This window comes from Macrotis lagotis, chromosome 7, assembly GCF_037893015.1.
Source record: "Macrotis lagotis isolate mMagLag1 chromosome 7, bilby.v1.9.chrom.fasta, whole genome shotgun sequence".
Taxonomy (NCBI): Eukaryota; Metazoa; Chordata; class Mammalia; order Peramelemorphia; family Peramelidae; genus Macrotis; species Macrotis lagotis.
Genome location: NC_133664.1, coordinates 216,878,999 through 216,904,736, shown reverse-complemented (window position 1 = coordinate 216,904,736; position 25,738 = coordinate 216,878,999). Strand labels below are relative to the sequence as shown.

At 35.4% G+C, this 25,738-nt stretch overlaps 1 protein-coding gene across 1 annotated transcript in view; it reads left to right on the top strand.

The window, feature by feature from the left end:
* DBX2 (developing brain homeobox 2) overlaps nucleotides 1–25,124 on the top strand; it is a 67,976-nt gene extending 42,852 nt beyond the window's left edge. The window contains exons 3-4 of the mRNA XM_074195196.1: nucleotides 15,240–15,427; nucleotides 24,773–25,124. Of these exons, the coding sequence (XP_074051297.1) occupies nucleotides 15,240–15,427; nucleotides 24,773–24,937 (353 nt within the window). The 3' untranslated portion in view covers nucleotides 24,938–25,124. The remainder of the gene's footprint in view (nucleotides 1–15,239; nucleotides 15,428–24,772) is intronic.
* Nucleotides 25,125–25,738: the final 614 nt, after the last annotated feature.

Sequence of the window (25,738 nt, the reverse complement as noted above, 5' to 3'; positions counted from 1 at the left end):
TATGGATTGCTTCGATTTCCTCATCTGTAAATTGCCTTTGCATATCCTTTGACCATTTGTCAATTGGGGAATGGCTTTTTGTTTTAAAAATATGACTCAGTTCTCTGTATATTTTAGAAATGAGTCCTTTGTCAGAATCATTACTTGTAAAGATTGTTTCCCAATTTACTACATTTCTTTTGATCTTGGCTACATTGGTTTTATCTGTACAAATTTTAATTTAATGTAATCGAAATCATTGAATTGGTTTTTAGTGATGTTCTCCAACTCTTCCTTAGTTATAAACTGCTTCCCTTTCCATAGATCTGACAGGTAGACTATTCCTTGATCTTCTAATTTGCTTATAGTATTGTTTTTTATGTCTATGTCCTATAACCATTTGGATCTTATCTTGGTAAAGGGTGTAAGGTGTTGTTCTAATCTAAGTTTCTTCCATACTAACTTCCAATTATCCCAGCAATTTTTATCAAAGAGGGAGTATTTATCCCAATGGCTGTACTCTTTGGGTTTATCAAACAGCAGATTACTATAATCATCTCCTGCTTTTACACCTAGTCTATTCCACTGGTCCACCACTCTATTTCTTAGCCAATACCAAACAGTTTTGATGACTGATGCTTTATAATATAATCTTAGATTGGGTAGGGCTAAGCCACCTTCTTTTGCACTTTTTTTCATTAAGCTCCTGGCAATTTTTGACTTTTTATTTCTCCATATGAATTTACTTACAATTTTTTCTAACTCATTAAAGTAATTTTTTGGAATTTTGATTGGTAGGGCACTAAACAGATAGTTTAGTTTTGGTAGAATTGTCATTTTTATTATATTAGCTCTACCTATCCATGAGTAGTTGATATTTGCCCAGTTATTTAAATCTGATTTAATTTGTGTGAGAAGTGTTTTATAATTGTTTTCAAAAAGATTCTGAGTCTGTCTTGGCAAATAGGCTCCCAAATATTTTATATTGTCTGAGGTTACTTTGAATGGGATTTCTCTTTCTAGCTCTTCCTGCTGTTTCTTGCTAGACATATATAGAAAAGTTGAGGATTTATGAGGGTTTATTTTATAACCTGCAACTTTGCTAAACTTGCTAATTGTTTCCAGTAGTTTTTTGGATGATTTCTTGGGATTCTCTAGGTAGAGCATCATGTCGTCTGCAAAGAGTGAGAGTTTTGACTCTTCCTTCCCAATTCTAATTCCTTCAATTTCTTTTTCTTCTCTAATTGCTGATGCTAACATTTCTAATACAATATTGAATAGTAGTGGTGATAATGGGCACTCTTGTTTCACCCCTGATCTTATTGGGAATGCCTCTAGCCTCTCCCCATTGAATATAATGCTTGTTGATGGTTTCAAATAGATACTGCTAATTATTTTAAGGAACAGTCCATTTATTCCTATGCTCTCTAGTGCTTTTAATAGGAATGGATGCTGTATTTTGTCAAAAGCTTTTTCAGCATCTATTGATATGATCATATGATTTCTGATAGGTTTGTTGTTGATATAATTGAGTATACTAACAGTTTTCCTAATATAGAACCAACCCTGCATTCCTGGGATAAATTCTACTTGATCATAATGTATTATCCTAGTGATGACTAGTTGTAATCATTTTGCTAAGATTTTATTTAGGATTTTTGTATCTATATTCATCAGGGAAATAGGTCTATAATTTTCTTTCTCTGTTTTAACTCTTCCTGGTTTAGGTAGCAGTACCATATTGGTTTCATAGAAAGAGTTAGGCAGAGTTCCATCTTTCCCTATTTTTCCAAAGAGTTAATATAGGATTGGAACCAATTGTTCCTTAAATGTTTGGTAGAATTCACTTGTGAATCCGTCAGGCCCTGGAGATTTTTTTTTAGGGAGTTCAGTAATGGCTTGTTGAATTTCTTTTTCTGAGATAGGGTTGTTTAGGTATTTAATCTCTTTTTCATTTAACCTGGGCAACTTACATTTTTGTAAATATTCATCCATTTCACTTAGATTATCAAATTTATTGGCATAGAGTTGGGCAAAATAATTTCGAATTATGACTTTAATTTTCTCCTCATTGGTGGTGAGTTCACCTTTTTCATTTACGATACTAGCAATTTGTTTTTCTTCTTTCTTTTTTAAAATCAAATTGACCAGAGGTTCATCAATTTTATTAGTTTTTTCATAATACAGACTTTTGGATTTATTTATTAATTCAATTTTTTTTTGCTTTCGATTTTATTCATTTCTCCTTTAATTTTTAGAATTTCTAATTTGGTATTTAATTGGAGATTTTTGATTTGTTCTTTCTCTAATTTTTTTAGTTGCATGTTTAGTTCATTGATTTCCTCTTTCTCCAATTTATTCATGTAACAATTTAGAGCTATAATATATCCCCTGAGAGTCGCTTTGAATGAACCCCATAGGTTTTGGTTTGTGGTTTCATTGTTATCATTATCTAGGATAAAATGGTTAATTCTTTCTATAATTTGTTTTTTGGTCCACTCATTTTTTAAAATGAGGTTATTCAGTTTCCAATTTGTTCTGGGTCTATATCTCCTTGGCCCATTATTGCATATGACTTTTATTGCATTGTGATCTGAGAAAGATATATTCACTATTTCTGCCTCTCTGCAGTTGATCATTAGGTTTTTATGTCCTAGTACATGGTCAATTTTTGTATAAGTTCCATGTACTGCAGAGAAAAATTTATGTTCCTTTCTATCTCCATTCAGTTTCCTCCATAAGTCTACCATATCTAATTTTTCTAACAATCTATTTACCTCCTTAATGTCTTTCTTGTTTATTTTATGATTCGATTTATCTAGAAATGATAGCGGGAGGTTGAGGTCTCCCTCTAGTAGAGTTTTGCTGTCTGTAGTGCTTTCAGCTTCTCCTCTAAGAATTTGGGTGCTGTCCCACTGGGTGCATATATATTCAATACTGAAATGACTTTATTGTCTATGGTACTTTTTAGGAGGATAAAGTTTCCTTCCTTATCTCTCTTAATGCTATCTATTTTTGCTGCTGCTTTGTCTGAGATAAAGATTGCTACCCCTGCTTTTTTTACTTCAGCTGAAGCAATATATATTTTGCTCCAACCTTTTACCTTTACCCTATATGTATCTCTCTGCTGCAAATGAGTTTCTTGTAAGCAGCATATTGTAGGATTCTGCTTTTTAATTCACTCTGCTATTTGCTTACATTTTAAGGGAGAGTTCATCCCATTCACATTCAAGGTTATGATTACTAATTCTTTATTGCCCTCTGTGCTATCTTCCCTGTGTTTGTATTTTCCCCCTTCCCCCCTTTATCCACATTTCCCAGTATTTTGTTTCTGAATACTGCCCCCTTCAGTGTGTTTGCCCTCCTATATCACACCCTCCCCTTTCTTTCCCCTTTTCCCTTCCCTTTTGTTATTTCCCCTTTTCCCCCCACTCCCCTTCCCTTTCTCCATCCCCCCTCCCCTTTTCCCCTTTTAATACTTGAAAGGTTAGATGTTTTATAAGTTAACTGAGTATGTGTAGGTTGACTTTAAGCCAGGTCTGATGAGAAGAAGATTCAGGTGTGTCTCCTCTGCTCCCTTCTTCCCCTCTATTACCATAGGTTTTTTGGTACCTCTTAGTGTAATGAAATTTACCCCATTCAATCCCCTCCCTCCTCCCGTCTCTATCCTGTCCCCCCTTTTTAAGGAGGTAGTGTTTTTCAGATCTTTCTATCTAAGTCATAGAAAATTCTGAGTGTCTGTCCCTTCTACTTCAGTATATTCTATCGAATAGAGTCAAAATTCCTGAGAGTTATTAGAGTCTTTCTCCCAAGTGGGCTTAAAGCCAGTTACATCCCATTAGATAGCAGTCTCATGGATAGGTCATGAATGTCCATCATTTCTGGCTAAGTGTATTCTCTCTGTTAGAGTCACAATTCTCAAGATTTATGAGAATCTTTACCCCCCCCCCCCCCCATGCTGGGATATAGCCAGTTTCAACTTACTGGATTGCATTTTTTTTCCTTTTACCACACCCCCCCTTTTTTTAAACCTTTTCAAGCATCTCTTGAACCTCCTGTTTGATGCCCAAATTTTCTGTTTAGCTCTGGTCATTTCATCAGAAATTTTTGGAATTCTTCCATTTCGTTAAATGTCCATCTTTTTCCCTGGAAGAGAAGACTCAGCTTTGCAGGAAAGTAGATTCTTGGCTGCATTCCAAGTTTCATTGCTCTTTGAAATATCTCATTCCAGGCCCTTCGATCCCTTAAAGTTGATGCAGCCAGGTCCTGTGTGATCCTTACTGTGGCTCCTTAATATTTAAATTTTTTTTTCTGGCTGCTTGCAGGATCTTCTCTTTTATCTGATAGTTCTGGAGTTTGCCCACAACATTCCTTGGTGTTTTCATTTTAGGATCTTTTTCTGGTGGGGATTGATGTACTCTTTCAGTAACTACTTTGCCCTCCGCTTCCATGATATCAGGCCGGTTTTCCATCACTAGATCCTGTAATATTAAGTCCAGGCTTTTTTTTCTCTTCAGTGTTTTCAGGAAGTCCTATAATTTTCAGGTTGCCCCTCCTCAATCTATTCTCGACGTCGGTGGTTTTGTTGATGAGGTATTTTACATTTTCTTCTATTTTTTCTATTTTTTGATTTTGTTTGACTGACTCTTGCTGTCTCATGGAGTCATTAGTTTCTGTAGACTCCATTCTTTTTTTTGGGGGAGGAGTTTTCTTCATTAACCTTTTGCAACTCCTTTTCCAATCGGTCAATTCTACTTTTGAAAGATCTTTCCATTTGACCAATTGAGGTTTTGAGAGAATTAATTTCTTTTTGCATTTGCTCATTTGAGCATCTGAGAGAATTATTTTGATTTTGTATTGATCCAATTGATGATCTGAGAGATTTATTCTCCTTTTGTATTTGTCCAATTGAACTTTCAAAGGTTTTGTTTTCTTATTGCAAGGTATTAATTGTCTCTCCCAGCTTTTTAAGCTCCTTCCTTATTTCTTCAATGAAGTCTTTCTGTGCTGGAGACCAGATTGTATTCTCCTCAGAGGTTCCACGTCTCTCTGAGTTAGGGTCTTTCCCTTCCAGCAATTTTTCTATGTATCCACCTTTCCGCTGACCCTTCTTCATTTTGCTAAAAGCTTGAGTTGGGGGGGGGTGCTGGTTCACCGGGGCTTGGGATCGCTAAAGGCTTTACTCACTGCGTTCAGTTCCTCTGGCTGGCTGGTAGGAGGTGCTGGTTGCTTTCTCTGGAGTGTCTGTGTCCTTGACTGAGGCCTTCTCCCTTTGCTTGAAGGGAGGAGTTGGAGCTATTGAATTCTTTTGCCTTCAGTCAATGATGGGCTTTACCCTGGCCTGAGGTCATTCCTCAGCTGGGCTGGTTCTTCTGCTCACACACCTGGGCCTGAGGCAGAAGTAGTTTGCATTTGTTTGGGAGGAGGTCTGAGTTGTAATGGGACCAGAGGACCCCAGGATGGTGTTCACAGCTCTCCTGCACCAGAACTCTCCCCCCAACCTGGTCCTGAGCTCCAGGCGGAGAGCACCAACACCAGCGCCTCTGCTCCCCCGCCGACCCAAGCCCCTGTTGTCCAGCACCACTGCTGATCCAGCAGGTCTGGCTCTCGGACCCTCAGACTCCCGGTTCCAATTCAGCTGTTGATCTGGCTTATCCGGAGCTGATCCTCCCTCTGAGCCCAGACTCACCCGCCTGAATTCAGCCAAAGCTGCTACCGGAGACAAATCCTGAGATAGATGTTCTTTCTCCTGGCTTTTCTTTCTGGGTTTTGTGGTTTGGATTTCTTTTAAGAGGTTTGTTTCATGTGATAGATGGGGAAGAGATCAGGAGACGTTAGAACTGTGCCTGTCTTCTCTCTGCCATCTTGGCCGGAAGTCTCAAAATTCCAGTTTTCTATGTGTTGCAGCACCAATACAAAAATTTCTGCTTGAATTTCCAGTTGTAATGTTCAATGTGTTGTAGGCTTCCTTGGAAAAATTTCAGTGGTCCTTTGGGTGACAGGTTTTTAGAAGAATTTTTATCACCATCACTACCACTCCCAGAACTGAACTCAGGCTGTGTGTGTGTGTGTTCATAGCAGATTTCAGAAAAAGTTGGAAAAGAGGATGAGGGTCCTAGTCTCATCCTTCCACCACTACCATCTACTCCAACAGATTTGTATTGTTACATAAGCACCCATCAAGGAAATTTGCTTTTCACTTGAAGGTATGAAAGTAAGTGGACAACTTCTAGTAGATCCAAGACTGAAATCCCCCACAGAGCCCCACATGTTTTAAAGATTCTGTAGAGATCAATCTTTTCTTAGGGGGAACATTTGATACTTTTTATTCCTTTCTTAAAATCTGATGATGATGATGATAATAATAATAATAGCATTCACATGGCACTTTAAACTTTACAAAGTACTTTACAAATATTACTTGAATTTAACCCCCACAGCAGTCTGAAAAGGTAGGTGCTATTGATAGTCCCACTTTACAAATGAGAATACTGAGGCAACGAGAGGTTAAATGCTTTGACCTGGTTCATATAGATTGCAAGTCTCTGAATCAAGATTTGAATACAGGTCTTCCTGAATCCAAGTCACTGCATCATCTCAGGCAATAACCTATGAAAATTTTGTTAAATGCTATCTATTTATTAAATTGCTATTCATTTGTCAAAATGCAGTCCATTTGTTAAATTCCTGTTTTCAGGATAAAAGTAATCCCCAGTTCTAGACATCAATAATAGTAATGATAATGATGATGATGATGATGATGGTGATAATAATAAAAAACATCAACTATGTTGATTTCTGGATTATTTGTGAGCTTTGCAAAAAAAGTTGATTTTCTAGAAACAGTAAATACTTAACTGGTGGGGGTGGGTGATTATAAGGAAGAGAATAATTGATTTATCTGCAGTTCAGTTGATATAGTGCGATTTAATGACAGATGAAATGGTGTCAATGTATTAATATCCTGTTATCCCTGTAGGAAGTAGAATCCTCTCTCTCACTCTCTCTCCCCATCTCTCTCTCTCTCTCTCTCTCTCTCTCTCTCTCCCCCTCTCTCCCTCTCTCCCTCCCTCCCTCTCTCCCTATTCTCTCTCTTTCTGAACTGTTAAAACAAAATCAGTTAGTTCTGGTAGTGATTACAGACTAAGATTACTTTGTGGGAGTTGATATCTTCTAATTTTCTTTTGTCATTTTTGTTGCTTAGAAATTCTCTCTCTAACCTACAATCCTCTTCTTCTTCCATTGGAAAAGCAAGAATTTAATGTATATGTATATAAATAATATATATATATACTCATAAAATGTATGTACATATGTACATATATCTATTATGCACAAATATGTATTTATCTGTTACAGAATTATGACATGATATACATACACAAATATGCACATAAACATACACATGAACTCTATGTGTGTATCTATATACATGATGGATACATATATATATTTCTGTATATGTGTGAGTATACAATTCAGTGATGTACAGTGGAGTCCATGACTGGGGAGGCATGAACAGTATCAGAATCAGGATTTGTGGTGTATGAACCTGCTAGATGTAGCACAGGTATGTGTTTATTGTATCAACCCAATTTGTGAGAGATTGCATAATCTAAGGTGAGCCACAACTCTAGCTCCTCTGCCTCCCCTGACCTTATGTCCCTGGTTTAAATATCAAGCAAAACAAATTTCTATATTGGTAATGCTCTTAAAGATTTTTCCCTTTGTTTGAAAGTTGGTGCCATGCTTCATAATAGTATTCTGGAATTGGTCATTTACACTAATGCTTCCCCCCCTCCTCCCCTTTCCTCTTGTATGATAACTTTTCCTAATCTTCTTTCCCTTTGTCCCCTCCTCATATATTCCACTACTCCCTTTCTAGTCTTATTTTAAGAACATTTAGATATAATAAACCCTCCCCCCAAGCCTTCAGATTCATTAGACAGTATTACCTGATGATAATGTTCATCATGTATCACCTCCTCTCATTTGAATCTACACAGATTATTCTTGTTTAGTCTTTTATCAGTTTATTTGTATTTACCTCTTTATGTTTTTCTTAACTCCTCTATTTGAACTTTAGTTACCACACAACTCTGATTTTTCATTATCAAAGCTTGGAAATCCTAAATTCATCAAAGATTCATTTTTTCCCCTGTAGAATTAAATTGTTTCTCTGGGCAAGATGTAAACCTATTTATTTTGCCTTCTGCAATATCCAAGCTCTCTGCTCCTTGTAGCAGCTTCCAAATCATGTGTGATCCTAACTATATTCCTCAGTGCTTTAATTCTTTCTATCTGGTTTTTAAAATTTTTTTTTTTGGCCTAAAAGCAAGCTCTGAGTGTTTTCATTTTGAGATTTCTTTGACAGGGTAACTAAAGGATTCTCCCAAGGGTGTAGGGTGTTCAAGGAAGACTAGTACCTCTGATGTGAGATCTGTTGAGCCCTTTTCAGGGCTACTTGCCACCTGGGTGTTCACCTGATTCACCCAACTAGCACCTGTCGTTCCAAGACGCTGTAGCATAAACTACAGCTACCACATCATGGTAAAGTAGACAGGATAAATCACATTGAGGGTAACCAAGCAATTTCAAACCTATTGATGAGTTAGGTTTACCTAAAGCATATAAAGACTTTGCCTCAGTAGAATGGGAAGATTTGAATAATTTGTACCAGTGGCCTTGAAAATGGCTGAAGCAAATACTGTGAAGCACATATAACTTGATTAGACATTGAAGATGCCAAGGTCATCTACTTCATCCTGAGCAATCATCAAATCATCTTGATTTTATCTTGCCACTGGACTTCAATGACTCTGAAAGAAAGAGTAAGGACAATGACTTTGTGCAACTCTCCTTCACTTAAATCCAATTTATGTGCCGATTAAAAGACATCATCTATATCATTTAGCCTATTTATTTACCTTGAAGTCATGTGGCAATAAACAAGTTGCAAAATAGTAGGTGAAGATACACTGGGAGCAGTAGTCACAACCCTGCCTACACACAGGCAGCCCGAACTGAAACAGCAGTAGGATTCAGCAGCCCATTAGGTATCTGAGAAGCCTATTTGAAGGACTGTACTGCTCATCTCCTGGCATGAGGAAAGTGCTAGAAAAATGCCCTAAATATTATGAGCTTTTCCCAATCCAGTTCTGCTTACCATGGTTAGTAGGGATCCAAACCTGTAGTTGAAACTCAAAAAAATTACAAAAACTTTTATAAAGGTAATTCTACTCACCATCAGTAAATGGAATGGACACATACTTATGGACAACACAAAATCCAGTAGACATGAAAGATGAATGGCTCTTGCTGTGAGAAAACTAAGCAGGTATTGCATCCAAATAGCAACCCTTAGTGAAACAAGATGCCAAACAAAGTTCAGTTTACTGAAGTCTGAAGTGTATACATGTTTTTCCAGAGTGGCTACAGTGATTAGGAATTCTGTGAAACTGCCATGGATTTTGCAATCAAAACTAATCTGGTCAGGAAACTTTTATGCCTCCCAAAAAGAGTGAATGATACTGCTATTAGTACTTGATGGTCAACAATCATTAGTGCACATGTTCTCATCATAACAAACTCTAATGATGTCAAAGGGAAATTTTTATGAAGATCTATAGACTCTTATCATGCCAGAAGAGAACAAGTTTATAATTCTGGGTGACTTTAATTCCAGAGTAGCAGAGACTATCAGTCATGGCAGGAAATCTGTGGGAAAAATGCAGTCAGAAAAGGCAATAGTAACAGCTACTTACTACTTAAATTCTGTTTACTTAAGCACATAAAATTTTGTGGGTGGACCCATGCAGGAAGCATTGACATTTAATAGTCTATGTTATTGTAAGGAGAAGAGATGGGATATGAGAATAATAAAGGCAATGTGTGGCACAGAGTGTTGGACCAATCATAGACTTATTTTCTCTAAGCTAAACATTCACATTTGACAAAAATGATGGCCCAAAGCAAGACAATTACCAGAAAACTTAAAACAAATTAGAGTACTTTTCTGAGCTTGAATATTTCATTGCCTTTTGAAGGAAAAGATGAGTTAACAGATGGTTAGCAAAAGCAGAGCAGAAAAGAAGGAGGAAGCATTTGGAGATTTTGTATATGACATCACAGTTGACGTCACAGAACACTCACAAACAGCATTACTGGTTTAATGAAAATGATGGGGAGTTTCAGAAGCTGCTAAATAAGATAATAGAACTTCACAGTGATAGTTCATTCATCTCTAAAAAGGTAGCATTTAACTCCTTCAAATGAAAAAGTACAAATGAAGCTTAAAAAAATATAGGGTTCTTAACTCAGTAAGAAGGCAGAGAACTTCAGTTTTATGCTGATAGTAATAATCCAAAGCACTTCTATGATGCCCTGAAGGCTGTTTGTGCATCTCAACTACAACTGGTGAGTTATATTGATTAGTGACCCTAGAGAAATGAGTTGAACACTTTCATAATGTTCTCAGCAAACCATCACCAATTACTAATGAAGTCATTGACTATATACTTGAGCTTGAAGTCAATCCTTCTCTAGCAAATCTTCTAACTGAAAAAGAAATCTTGAATTCCATAAAGGTTCCTTTCCTGTGACAAAGAGGCTGGTGCTGATTCTACTCCTGTTGAGATTTACAAGACAAGAATCCACTACTCATACAAAAATTGATAGGAACTTTCTAGATTGATGGTGTTTTTTCATTCGCTTTTTAAGAAGACCATGACATCAAGGAGGTGATGCCATGACATGTACGTCACTTTCTCCTCCAGAGCTATCTGGGTTCAGTTACCAGATGTAAGTCAGGATAACTGGAGATAGTTCTGAATGCTAGGGAAGCAGGATTAAGTGACTTGCATGAGGTCACACAGCAATTTAGTGTCTGAAGCTGGTTTTGAACTCTGGTTCTACTGACTTCAAGGCTGGTGCTCCAGTTTATATGGCAAAAAGATACTATCTGCCAGGAATATAAGGATGCAGTTCAGCTTAAGAAAGGATCCCCGGTGTCTGCTAGTTTATCTTCCTATATAGGAAAACTTCCAGTGCATGTTTTTTGGAAGAATAAATAAAATATTAAAAAAAAGGAAAGAACTAAGGATTGGTCAATAAGGTATTTGCTGTTTGACAACTCTTAGAGAAATGCCAGGAGTAGAAAAGAGGTCTATATTCAACATTTGCTGATCTAACCAAGGTCTTTGATATTGTGAGGGATTTTGGAAAATTATGACCAGAGAAGTCCGTCAGTGTTGTATGCCGGTTTATAAAGATTCTGGAAAACAGATGATGTTTTCATATTTTCTCAATCACCAATGGAAGAAGTAGGGCTTTGTTTTTGCTCCCATGTTAAAGTTTTAGCATGATGTTTTCAGCAATGTTGTTAGACACCTTCAAGGAGGACAAAAACAACATCAAGATCAGTTAACACACCTAAGATAAATTATTTAACTTGAAAAGGCTACAAACCAAGTCTAATACAGAGGGAGAGGTGGGGCATGATCTTTTTGTTCACAGATGATTGTGCACTCAATGCAACGTCTGAAGCTGAAATGCAACAAAATATTGATCGACTCTCTGTTGCTTGTGCTAATTTTGACCTAATAATTATCAACAAGAAAGCCACCAGTCCTTACCATATCATCACTATCAGTTATAGTAAATAAAGAAATTTTGAATGCTGTGGATAAATTCAATTACCTTAGCATTACCTTTTCTAAGGACGTCCACATAGATGATGAAGCTGAGTGACTCTAAAGGCAAGTGTGGGAAAGAAGAGGCATTAGTTTGCCCAGAGTTGTTATGCTGACCTCATTGCTGTCTGCCTATGAAACCTGGATAGTCCACCAATGTCATGCCAGGAAACTGAATTGCTTTCATTTAAACTGTCTTAAGAAGATTCTGAAGTTCTCCTAGTGTGATAAGCTAGCAGACACTGCAGTCTTCTTAAGCTGAACTGCCAAACTTTAAAATTGTACTACAGAGACCACAATTCTGATGGACTATTGTTTGAATTACGTTTATTCAATTTGTAGTTTGAATTATATTTGCTCAACAATTGTTCAAATGTACTTTTATGGAGAACTCACTCAGAGCAAGGACTCAGTAGAAGTGATACATGGACAGTCTCTTAAGGTATCTTTGAAAAACTTTAGAATTGACTGTAAGGCATGGGAGATATTGGCACAGGACCCTAGCAGGCTATAGAAGAGCAGGGCCAAATTTCAAAAGAAACGTGAGCTATGCAAATTTAGAGACATCTTAACTCTAAATGCTCATATAGATTATTTCTTCCTGTCCTGTGGTAGAGTCTTCTATGCTCATATTGGTCTGGTTAGTCACAGTCAGATATATTGTATCTTGATCCCTTCATATTGACGTCATTTTGATTCTTTTTGAGAACAAAAGACAACAGTCAACAAGAAGATTCTCCCTCTTTTACTTTACCCTTTGGTTCTAAAAGATCTGGGCAAAGTCCTCTTAAGATTTCTTGAAATATTTGTCTGATCTTGTTATCTCATATACTTTTTGTTTCTTCCTTAATGATATGATTTCTCTCTCATCACACTCAATTTGGATCAAGGTACAACATGGAAACAAAGTAAAGACTGACAGATTGCTTTCTGTGGGGGTGGGGTGGGGGGAGGGAAGTAAGATTGGGAAAAAATTGTAAAACTCAAAATCTTTAATAAAAAATATTTCTTGAAATATGATGTCTGGACTCTTTTTTTTTAGCCAAGGCTTTTATGACTTTTCACTAGTTCTTAAATTACTTCATATCCATATGTTTTCCAGGTCAGTTGATTTTGCTATGGGTTGTCATATTTTCTTCTATTTTTTTCATTCTTTTGATTTTGTTTTTAAGTTATTTCTTGTTTTATGGAATTATTGACTTCTACTAGTCCATTCTAATTTTTGTGGAACTGGCTGTTTCAACAAGGTTTTGTACCTCCTGTGCTTATTTACTTTTCCTATTCTTTCTTCCATAGCTCTCATTTCTTTTCTGATTTTTCTCCCTGTGCTCTTGTTTCATTTTTAAAAATATATTTTAATTCTTAAAAACCCCAAAACTCTTATTTCCCTTATTCTAGCTGAATTTGTATTTAAGATGTGTTTTTGTTTGAGATTTATTTGTAAATATTGCAGTTACTCTCTTCTTGATTTTAGTTTTGGGCATCCCAGTCTCATTAATAGTTCTCCATTGTGGATGCCTTTTGTTTTGTTTTGTTTTGTTTTCCCATTCATTCTAGGCTCTGTGTATAATTTTGAGGGTATATCAGCACCTCTTTAGGGTTCTGATATATATATATATATATATATATATATATACACATTAGGGTCTTATTGCTGGTTTCTCAAGTATTGAGTGAAGCAACTATTAAAGGTCTAATAAGTGACTCATGCCTGTGAACTGCATACTTTTTAATCACATCTTTAGTTGTCTGCTTGGGTGAAATATGACCTTCTTGACCTAAGTTTTGCATTCTCCCAATCAGTTTGGACCTTACCAACACAACTGTAAGATTGCTTTTGTTGAAGCTGCTGAGCATAGCCCCTGTCAGCTTACTAGAAGGGCTTCTTCTTGACCCCACTTCCTGTCAGCTATAAAATTTTGGGTCCTGACTGTCCTGGATCTCCTTCTGCACAAGAACAAGCCCAGACTCAGGGTACACTGGTATTGTTGCCCAGCTTCCAGGTCAGAATGACACAACTCACTGACTTATTCTATTCTTCCCTGCCAGGTATACAGTCTCAGATCTAATCTATGTTCATACTTATAGGCCCCAGTGCTATGAGGTTCTTTATATATCTTCCTAGTTGGATCCTCTTCTCAGCTAGAGCCTTGGTCCTGGAGTCAGGAAAGTCTGAATTCAAATCCAACCTCAGATACTGCTAGCTTTGTGACCCAGGGCAAGTCCCTAAACCTCTATTGCCTTCAGTTTCCTTATCTGTAAAGTGGGATAACTCTCTTAAGTTCTGAGGATCAAATGAGATGATAATTGTAGAGAGCTTAGCACAGTGCCTGACATTTGGTAAGCACTACGTACATGTTATGTTAAATGCTATGTTATCTTCATTAATCTATGTTTTTTCCTTTTTTTTTGCAAGGCAAATGGGGTTAAGTGGTTTGCCCAAGGCCACACAGCTAGGTAATTATTAAGTGTCTGAGAGCAGATTTGAACCTAGGTCCTCCTGTCTCCAAGGCCGGTGCTTTATCCACTACGCCTCCTAGCTGCCCCCATCATTAATCTCTGTTGAGGAAGTTGTGAGAGAGAGTTGAGCTATACTGCTTCATTTTACTCCACCATCTTATCCAGGCTCTTTTAACCTTTCCTTTAAAAAAAGCTATTCTTCCTTTTTTTGTTTTACCCCTTCATAACCTGTTTTACAGAAAGAGTTTCCTCGGGTATTCTTAATCTGGATTGTGGAGGTGAGAAAGATGTGGGAAGAAATGGAATCCAGACTATATTGCTTGAGAATAATTTTCCTCTGATACTAGATAAAAGCATAGAAGATAGAGAATCATAGATTTAAAGCAAGAAGCTAATTTAGAAATCTTCAAGCCTAGTTTAATAATCCTCTCGTTTTACAGTCAGATCAAGGTCAAACTGGTTGTAGACCTTTCCTCTTTAGCACCTGTAGTTTCTTTCATATGGTCTTTTCACCTCTACTTTTATGGATACTCAGTTTTCTTCTATTACCATTCTACAGAAACTATCCTCTTATTGGTATTTTTACCCACTAAATCTATTGACCTTTCTTCAGTCTATATCATTGGCATTTGACATTCTTGATAACTTAAATTCTCTCCTTTCTGGACTTCTGCAAAACTATATCTTTTCTTTCACTTTTTCCTAAATCCTAACTGAAAGTGTATCACAATAGTATTGGCCTTCTATTCATCTTTTCAATTGCAAATCTCTCAGTGAACTCACCAACTTTCAAGTCTTGCTTCAGTCTCATTTCAGATTCCTATGGTATATAGATTCTGAGTAAGTCTTTAAACTTGTAGTCTAATATGATAGAAAGTGTACCGGATTTGGAGTTTAAAAAATACAATAAAAAAGTCTGATGTCAAATACTGGTTCTGCCACTAATACCATTTATGTGATTTTGTACAGCTTTCTTATACATAAATTGAGAGAGTTGAATTAGTTGATCTTTAAGGTGTATGATATATATTCCTATACTGCTTGAAATAAAATAAATATTTATTTCTAGATTTCATTAAATTCAGCTTGTGTACCTTGTGTTTCTCCTAGGAGAGGAAACCATATTGCCTCTGCTGACACAGGACTCCAATTTCAAAGTACAAAGAGGAATTTTAAGGAGAGCTGTGTTTTCTGATGATCAGAGAAAATCTCTGGAGAAGATGTTTCAGAAACAGAAGTATATCAATAAAATAGACAGAAAGAAGCTTTCCATCAGTTTGGGACTAAAGGAGTCACAGGTATTAAGGTGTCTACATTTTCTCTTTTCTCTTGGACTTGTGTTTTCCTTGTTTGACTAGTCCCTGTCCCTCTGCTAAATTAGAATCTTATAATTGCTAATAGAATCTCAAGACAACTCAAAATGAATGTAATCTAGGCTTTCCGAACTCTACATATGTATCAAAGAAGTTATCTTTTCCCCCAAATCTTAGCCTCTACTGTACTTCTCTAATACTGTTGAGAGTACCACTACCCTCTCAGTCATCCAGAGTCACTTCTACTGTCATCTTCAACTCCTCACTTTCAGTTATGCCATTTAGTTAGTCTGTTGCCAAGGCTTGTTCTTTTTGCTTTCATATTGTATTTTAGACACATCTCTTTTTCTCCACTCATATAGCTACCATCTTTTTAAAGGTTCTTAACACCTCATACCCAGTTAATTTCAAATGAATTTTATTTTGTCTCTTTGCTTCAGGTATCTTCTCTAATCCATTCTCCATTCAGCTGGTAAAGAGATTTTCAAAAATCACGGACAGGTCTGACCATATCATCCTCTTACTCAATAAACTCCAGTGGCTCTCTTTAATTCCAGGACAAAATACAAAGTCCGGGTGGCTAGGTGGCGCAGTGGATAGAGCACCATCCCTAGAGTCAGGAGTACCTGAGTTCAAATCTGGCCTCAGACCTTGGGCAAGCCACTTAATCCCATTGCCTTGAAACAAAATCTAAAAAAAAAGAATACCCCCACAAAATACAAAATCCTCTGCTTGGTGATGAGGCTTTTTTTTATTCTGACTTCTTTATACTTTTTGGTCTTCTCACACTTTTCTTCCCTCTATGCACTCTACTATCTAACTATTCTGGCCTACTTGCAGATCCCAGGAACACGCTTTTCCATATCTTTGAACTGGTTCTCTCTCCTGTCTAGAATACTCTGTCTCCCTGCTTCTGCTTCTGGGTTTCTATATATTATTTTAAAACTCATTTCCCACTGCCCATCCTGTTTTTCCCAACTTCCAGTGTCTTCGCTTCTCAGATTACCTTCTACCTTCTATGATATAAGAAGATGTGCTTTTTATGGGTAGAAATTGTAGTTATTTTTAAAAAATGATTTAGAATGGAAAGTACATGCCACCATTAATGAGTCTAATCTCTGGTCTTGGAAGGTGAGCAAAGTAAACCTAGATAGTACTTGAATGACAGTATTGAGTGTACCTGGGCTTTATTTTTGTTTTTGAGATTATTGCCATGGTGCATTAGAAATAGAACAAGCTTTGAAACCAGAAGTTACAGATTCAGACTCACCACTGTCACTTACTACCTGTGTGACCTTGAACAAATCAATTTTACCTCTTTGGCTTCAGTTCCATCATTTATAAAATGAGGGAATTGGAATTTTAAAAATTATTTCTGGATTTGTCTATGATTTTATTATCCTTGGGTGCAAAATACTAGGATTAGGAAATCTCATCTTCAAGGCCCAATTCTACCTTTGAATATCTGTGCTCACTTAAACTAGTTTTCAAATTCACAGATGGGGCAATAATTTTTTAAATATATCTCTTGAGGTATTAAAACAAGATATTAAAAATGAATAAATATTCATTTAAATAAATATTTTATATTTATAAGAAGACATTGTTCCAGATATTGTAGAGAAGCATATTAGTGGACATTTTTATGAGATTTTGAGATCTGCAAATTGTTTTATTTTCCTCAGAACAACTCAGGTACTATAGGTATTATTATCATCTTCAATAAATAGATAAAGAAACTGAGTCTAATTATTTAAGTGACTTGCCCATGACCACACAAATAATAAGTATCAGAGAAGGGATTTGAACTCTGGTATATAGAACCCTAAACATAATATGAGTTTAATAAAAACACAAGACAATGATATGAGTTGATTGTTCAGTTGTTTTAGTTCTATCTGACTCAGTGACTCCATTTTGGATTTTTGGGGCAAAATGACTATTTCCTTCTCCAGATCATTTTATACATGAGGAAACTGAGGCAAACAGAGTTTACATTTATATAAGCATATTATTATCTTTACATAATATAAAATTGTTAGATATGTACATATTATATTTATATTATAGAAATATATTATTACATTTATAGTCATCATAAACTTAAATATGGATACTTTGAGTCTACTGTAATATTTCAGAAATTAGAGATCTTGAAAACATCCATGTTATGAATAGGAAAACTGCACATGATTCAAGAGTATGATATGATTACTGTGTGTATTGTCTAATAATAACTGTGATTTTAGAGATGGGGTGATTACTATTGGTTTCAGTTTTGAAGTAATACCTTTTTCTCTGTACTTTCTGGTATATATGTTCTTCAGGTAAAAAAAAACTTATCATCTTATATCTTTTTCATTCCCACTCCTTTCATCTTCTCTTTCTCACAGAGATCTGGCTCTTTTTTGATCACACAGCTTTCATGAGCACCCTTTCTAGCACTGGTTGGTTTTTTTATTCAAGCTTTCTTTCCCTTCCTCTTCTCACTCTACTTCTCTGCTACCCTTCAGTGGTTATCTTGGGAATACTGGAATCATACTTACATTGTCTCTACTAGACTCTGCCTCTTCCATCATTGCTCAGAACCTGCTCTTTTGAAGTTCCCCGCAATCCATGCTTAGCACTCAATCAAATCTGTTGTTACCAATCTAAGTTATATTAGCTATTGCTTATCCTCAAGGACAATTTCGATCTCTCCTCAATGAAATATGTGCCTGTGTCAGTTTTTCTACTACTCTCCTATTAAGGAATTCAATATACATCTTGATAAATAAGAGAAGGAAAAGGTATTGAAGGAACCAGAATTGGTAATGAAGAAACAAAATTCTCATTCTTTGCAAATGATATGATGGTATACTTAGAGAACCATAGAAAATCATCTAAAGAACTATTGGAAAATGATTAGCAATTTCAGCAAAGTCACAGGAGATAAAATAAATCCACACAAATCCTCAGCATTTTTATATAATACTAACAGAAACTTTATGAAAACAACCATAAAACACTTTTTACACAAATAAAATCAGATCTAAATAACTGGACAAATGTCAATTGCTCATGGGTAGGTGGAGCTAATATAATAAAAATGACAACTCTACCTAAATGAAATTATTTATTGCCATACCAATCAAACTTCCAAAAAATTTCTTCAGTGAACTAGAAAAAATAGTAACTAAATTCATATGGAGAAACAAAAGGTCAAGAATATGAAGGGAATTATTGGAAAAAATGAAAAAGAAGGTAGCCTAGCCATACAGAGATCTCAAATTATATTTTAAAGCATCAGTCATCAAAATTGTTTGGTACCTGATGCTGAGTCAAATGGGCAGAACCAGAAGAACATTATATACATTAATGACAACATGTGATCATGATCAATTATGATGGATTTGTTTCATTTCAATGCCATTCAATGTCATTGACAATTTTAAAAGATTGTGATGGAAAATATTCAGAGAAGGTACTGTGGAATTTGAATGAAAACCAAAGCTTATTAGCTTCAATTTTTAAAAGTTATCTTATGTATTATCTCTTCCCCCCCTCTGTTTTCTTTCATTTATTTAGGTCTGATTCTTCTCTTACAACATGTTCAATATCAATCTATATTTAGTATAATTATAAATATAGAGTTAAACAACCCATATGTATTTATACTCCCTCAAACACCTTTACCTCCCAATTACTCAATTTGCTTATTTCCTGTGACATACAGTTCCTCCAACCTAACAGTTATAGTAGTCATACTCTTTTTTTTGTTTCTTTGTCTTTTGCATGGTAATCGGGTAAAGTTACTTTCCTAAGATCACACAGCTAGGTAAGCTGTGTCTGAGTATATGAGGTCAAATTTGAACTCAGGTCCTTCTGATTCCAGGGATGGTGCTTTTCCACTTTGCCACTCAGCTGCCCCCTCATAGTCATTATCTTGATCTTTCTATCACCCATAAATGCTTATATTTTTATGAACTCTGATAATTACTTAAAGGAATACTCTTTTCTGATCACAACCTGTGATCATTACACATATTCCTCAAAACCTTTCCCTCATAATGCCAAATTGTTTTCCTTCCTTGTGATATCTCCAATCCCTTTGCATATTAGTTCTTTCCTAAGTCAATACTCCAGTACTAACTACTTTTTCCTCCCTTACTCATTTTGATCCTTTTATGAAATAGTGAAAAAATAAATTTAAGCTATCTTCTTCATCTATCATCATCTATCATCTATCATCTTTGGCTTGTCAGGATTCATTCCTAGTTTGCTCCCACCATTTTCTTTCCTACTTATGTACACTCCTACTTAAGTGAACCTGGTTAAAAACAAGAAACTCTGCTGACTAGATCCACTTCAAATTTATGTTATATAATCTCAATTGGGCCCTTAATATAGTAAAGGGATCCTATACATTTCCATAACAAACTCTCTACTCTACTCTCATATTGACTTTAAAAAATCTTTTTATTCTTCATCAAACCTCTCAAGGTTCTCTGATCCTCCTTCTACTTGGGTAAGAACTTTGCCTTCATATTTCACTGAAAAAATTGAGTCCCCTCCTCAACTCAAATACCTACTACCATTATTTTCTCCTTCACCTCTAATACAATGAGATGGCTTTCTTACTAAGGTAATTTGGTCTATCTTTTATATTGTTATCTTTTGATAACATTCCACTTTGTGTTCTCTAGCAGATAGATTACTCCCTCTGTCATCCCCACTTATTTACAGTATCTACTTCCTTTCCCCTCATTCTTTTTTTAACTCTTTTAAAATTATTTTTATTTTTAAATATCCCCCCTGCTACATGCAAAAACAAGTTTCAACATTTATTTTCAAAACCTTGAGTTCCAAATTCTCCCCTTTCCTACCAATCCTTTCCCCATACGTAAGAAAGTAGATTATTTGGTATAGGTTAAAGATGTAAAAATATTACTGTAATAGTCATGTAAAAGTAAGCATAATCCACCCCCCCCACATACACACAAGAAAAGAGAAACCTCAAGAAAAATAAAGTGAAAAAAAGTATGCTTCAGTCTGTATTGAGACACCATCAACTGACTTTGGGATGTATAGCATTCTTTATTATAAGTTTTACAGAGTTTTCTTGGGTCATAGCTTTGCTGAGAAAAAGGTAGGGCATTCACAGTTGATCATCCTACAACATTGCTATTACTTTGTATAAGGTACATTTCCTATTACATCTGCTTGTGTAAATTTTTTTTTACTGAGAACAGCAGTAGCTTGACTTGATGTCAACAGGATACTGTTTGTAAATGGTGATTAGATGAAAGAGAGAACATAGGTGCTAGGATTTTTCTTCCAATGAAAAGATTAGCACCTTTGCCTCCAGGATCCCCACAACCTTTCAAAGCTCCCCACCACCAGAAGAGAGCTGCTATAAATATCCATATACATATAGATTCTTTTCTTCTCATATTTCATCTCTTCTGGAATAGAGACCTAGCAGTGGCACTACTAGGCCAAAAGGAAGGCATAGCTTTAGAACCCTTTTGGGTATAGTTCCAAATTGCTGTACAGAATTGTTGAATAATTTCACAACTCTTCCAACAATGTATCAATGTCTCAATTTCCTGACATCCCATCCAACATTTGTCATTTTCTCCTGTCCTATATCAATAGATGAATGGTTCTTATTTTTTTATAAATGTGACTCAGTTTTCTATGTTTGAGAAATGAAGTCTTTCTCAGAGAAACTTGTTTCAATATTTTTTCCAACAGTTTCTATTGCTATTGGTAGCTGTATTTCCCTCCATCCTCTTCCCCTCTACCCCCTCTTTATTCTATTCTATTCTCTCTCTCTCTCTCTCTCCTTTCACCCTGTCCCTCCTCAACAGTGTGTTGCATCTGACTACCTCTCCTACAATTTTCCCCTCCCTTCTATCACCTACAACCTCCCCACCCCCCCCATCCCCTTTCTCCTATCCCTTTCCTCTCCTATTTTCCTCTAGGGTAAGACAGATTGTGTATAGGTTATTCCCTCTCTTAGTGTATGTTATTACCTCTCTAAGTCAATGAGAGTAAGGCTCCCTCACTTCTCCTCTTTCACTCCCCAGCAAAAACTTTTTTTTGCCTCTTTTATGTGAACTACCTTACCCCATTCTACCTCTCCTTTCCCTTTCTCCCAGTACATTCCATTCTCTCCCATTAACTCCATCTTTTAAATATATTATACCTTCAAATTCAACTCCCTTTTGTGCTTTGTCTATATTTGCTCCTTCTAACTGCCCTAATAAATGAGGTTTATTTGAGTTATCAGTATCATCTTCCCATGCAAGAATACAAGCAGTTCAACATCATTAAGTCCCTCATGATTTTCCTTTGCCATTCACCCTCTCTGTGCTTCACCTGGGTCTATACTTGAAGATCAAACTTTCTGTTCAGCTCTGGTCATTTCATCAGGAAAGTTTGAAAGTTCCCTATTCCACTGAATTTCCATTTTTTCCCTGAAAGAATATGTTCAGTTTTGCTGGATAGTTAATTCTTGGTTGTAATCCAAGATCTTTTACTTTCCAAAACATCATTTTCAAGTCCTATGATCACTTAATGTAGAAGCTACTAAATTTTGTGTTGTACTTACTGTAGCTCCTTCACATTTGAATTTTTTCCCCCCTGGCTGCTTGAAATATTTTCTCCTTGACTTGGAAGTTCTGAAATTTGGCTATAATATTCCTGGCAGTTTTCATTTTAGGATCTCTTTCAGGAGATGATTGGTGGATTCTTTCAAACTGTCAGGGCAGTTTTCCTGGACAATTTCATGATTTTTTACAAAAGAATAATATTCCATCACCACACTTTTTTAGCCATTCCTCAATTGCTGGATGACCTCTCAATTTTCAATTCTTTACCACTATAAAAAGGACTGCTAAACATATTTTGTACATGTAGTTCTTTTTCCCAATCATGTTTTTACATATTTCAATTGATAAATATTTCTACCTGAATGTCCAAGTGGCACCTCAAATTCAACAAGTCTACTACTAAATTTATTATCTTACACTTGAGATATAGCTTATGTATAGCTCTCTGCAAAATCAGTGTTATATAAAAATAAGTTGTTATTATTATTATGCATAAAGCATATACTTCTCTTTCTGACTTTATTGTTTCTATTAATTCCCCACCTCTTACTTCATTGCTAAATCCTATTTCTTGTTATCCTAGCATTATTTCTTAGATCCTTCCCTTTCCCTTTCTCTTCATTCTCACTTATCCATAATTCAGGCCTTCAATATCTCTTGTATGATCTATTGCAATATTTATTTAACTAGTCTCATTACTTTTAGTCATTCCCATACATGCAGTCTATTCTACACATAACTACCAGATTAAACTTCCTAAAATAAGTTTCATCATAACATACCCATGACAAAATAAAAATAATGCTATCCAAAAATCTGCCAAATAAAGGTCAAACTTCTTTTTCTGAAAGATTCAAATCTCTTTTCTGATTGGGTCTTAGTTACCCTCTAGTTATATCTGTGACTTTTCAATCACAATTCCTACTTTAATCTCATCTATGTACCATGAGCATATACCCATGCATACAGTCAGGGTTGCTTGAAATTTCTTGAACATTTCATGGACTTTTCTGTTTCTGTGATTATACTTGTTTTTTTGTTTTGAGTGTCTTAACACTCGAATTCGAGATGGGTGAAAATTCCCTTTCCCCTCAACTTCACCTATCCTATTCTTCCTGAATCTTTGACTTCTTTCAAGATTCCTATGGTCATTCTAAAAAAATAACTCCCTTAAGCTTCACTGGAATACTTCCACCTCCCCCCCCCATCCCACCCCATCCTTTATTGTATTTTTATCTTCTACCCTGGATAATAGTTACTTATTTGCTTATCTTTTCTTTTTTACTAATCTGCTAACTCTGTGAAAGCAAGAAGTAGATCTTGTCATCTTTCTATATTCTTTGAATATAGGTAATTGGGGAATTGCCTTCTGTGTTTTCCATGTAATTTATAATCTTATTTCCCTTTAACACTGAGAGATTAAGTGATTTACAGTCAGTTAGATGTGGGCCTCGAACTGAAGTTTTCCTAGATTCATGCTGTCCAAAGATCTTAATTTAAAATATGTGGAATTTAGAATATTAGAATAAAAAGAGAATTGTGATATGAGAAGGAAAAATTTTAGATTTGAAGAACAGAGAAAACTAGATTTGAGTTTTGCCTCTTATATTTAAAAAAGCTGTGGTTTTATTGACAAGCCACTTTACTCTGAACCTCAGTTCATTATTTGTAAAATTCAGGTAGTATCTTCCAAAGAATATTGTTGTGAGGAACACATAAGATAATATAAATTAAGAACTTTGTAAATCTTAGACATTTTAAAATGAGTAAGTTATTATTCAGAAAATAAAATTCATCATCTCCCACAGAATAGGAAATCAATTGATTTTCCTAAGTAGGAATGTTAACTGACATTCAAAGACATGCATGGTAAGGAAAAGAAATCTTTTAAATATAAAGAAAAAATTTGCTTCTAAAGGGCAACTTTCTATCAGGGAACTTTTATGAGTTAATTTTCTTATTTTACTTTAATATTATAAACACCTATTATTGACTGAGCCCTAATTTTACTATTTATTTCCAGGAGAATGTCAGGCACTTTCAAAAATTGCAATAGCTTCCTTAAAAGGTTAGAACAATGTTTTGTATACTATAGCAGATTAAGAAACACACAAAATGATTACTTGTTATGTTAATACAGGTTTCATTGAAAGTAAATTTATCAGGGCGCCTAGGTGGCGCAGTGGATAAAGCACCTGCTCTGTAGTCAGGAGTACCTGGGTTCAAATCGGGTCTCAGACATTTAATAATTACCTAGCTGTGTGGCCTTGGGCAAGCCACTTAACCCCATTTGCCTTGCAAAATTAAAAAAACCCTAAAAAAAAACAAAAGAAAGTAAATTGATCTCAATGAATTTAAATTGGATTATTATATCCACCAAATGCTCTTTATGTTCTAAAATAGAATGGTCTCTAAATGGGTCTGACTTTCTTTTAGGCAGTAATCTATAGCTAAACCTCTATCTCTGTCTATGGATCTATGGATGTATGTGTCTACTTTCTCTCTCTCTCTCTGTTTCTCTCTATCTCCCATTGTGGATTTATATTTCATTTCTAGGTACTGATTTAATAAAATACTATCTAACATTTTATGAAAAATACATGTAAAAAGTCACAAAGTTTATTAAAAAATTCCAGTCAGTTATTCTTTTTAGATAATCTTTGGCACAGGTAGAGGATATAAAATAATTACGTGAAATGATGAGACCAACTTGTTCAATTATTTTTACAAATAGGTGAAAATTTGGTTTCAAAACAGAAGAACAAAATGGCGAAACTCCAAAGAAAAAGAAGTACTTTCCAACCATTATATCAAGGAAGAAGGATTTCAAGAAAATCAAATTTCAAGATCTACACTAGGCTTTACATCCCTTTGTTCTAGAATATGGAAAGTGTCTTAACAACACTCAAATTCAAGATGGGTGAAAATTCACCAGAGCCTTCAGAAAGATTGAACCATGAAAATTCATTGCAGCTACTTCTACAAGCAAATTGCTATCATTAATTGTATATTCTGAAGCAGACACAAGAGCCGAGGGAATTACTGTGGGTATATGAAAATTCACTAGAACCTTTACATTGATTATAAAAGCAGAAACTTGAAATGGATGATCTTTTTAAGCTAATAACATTAGAATACTAAAACCAATTAGATTGTATCTCAGCAGTGTTTAAACTCTTAACACCATTGAAAAATGTAAGAACAGGTGCTTTAAGAAGTATTTTCCATTTTTTCAGTTTTCTCTCATTTTGTTACTGTTCTTATTTGTAGTGATATAAAAACTGCAAGCTTAATATGAATGCAAAAATAAAAGCCAGATCTGACTTTGCTTTATTTCACTGCTTCACATGTGCACATATGCACGTGTATGTGTACTTACATATTTCAAACATGTAATTCAATCAATGTGGAGACATCTTTTACCAATGGAGATCACAGTCCATCTGTATCTTATTAGATTTTCTTTTATAGTTGCTGTAGGTGACCTTGTAATGAACCTCTCATAAATTAACTAGTCTGATTCATGGACAAAAGACACACATTCAATCACCAGGTCCATACTCAAAGCCTTTCCAATTTTGTAGCACTTGCTAACACTTATTCTCTTCAAAAACTTAGTTACTTCTACATTGTAATGAGATATTGGAACAGGACTTAGTTTAGATTATATATGTAAATCCTTGCATATATTCATACAGAT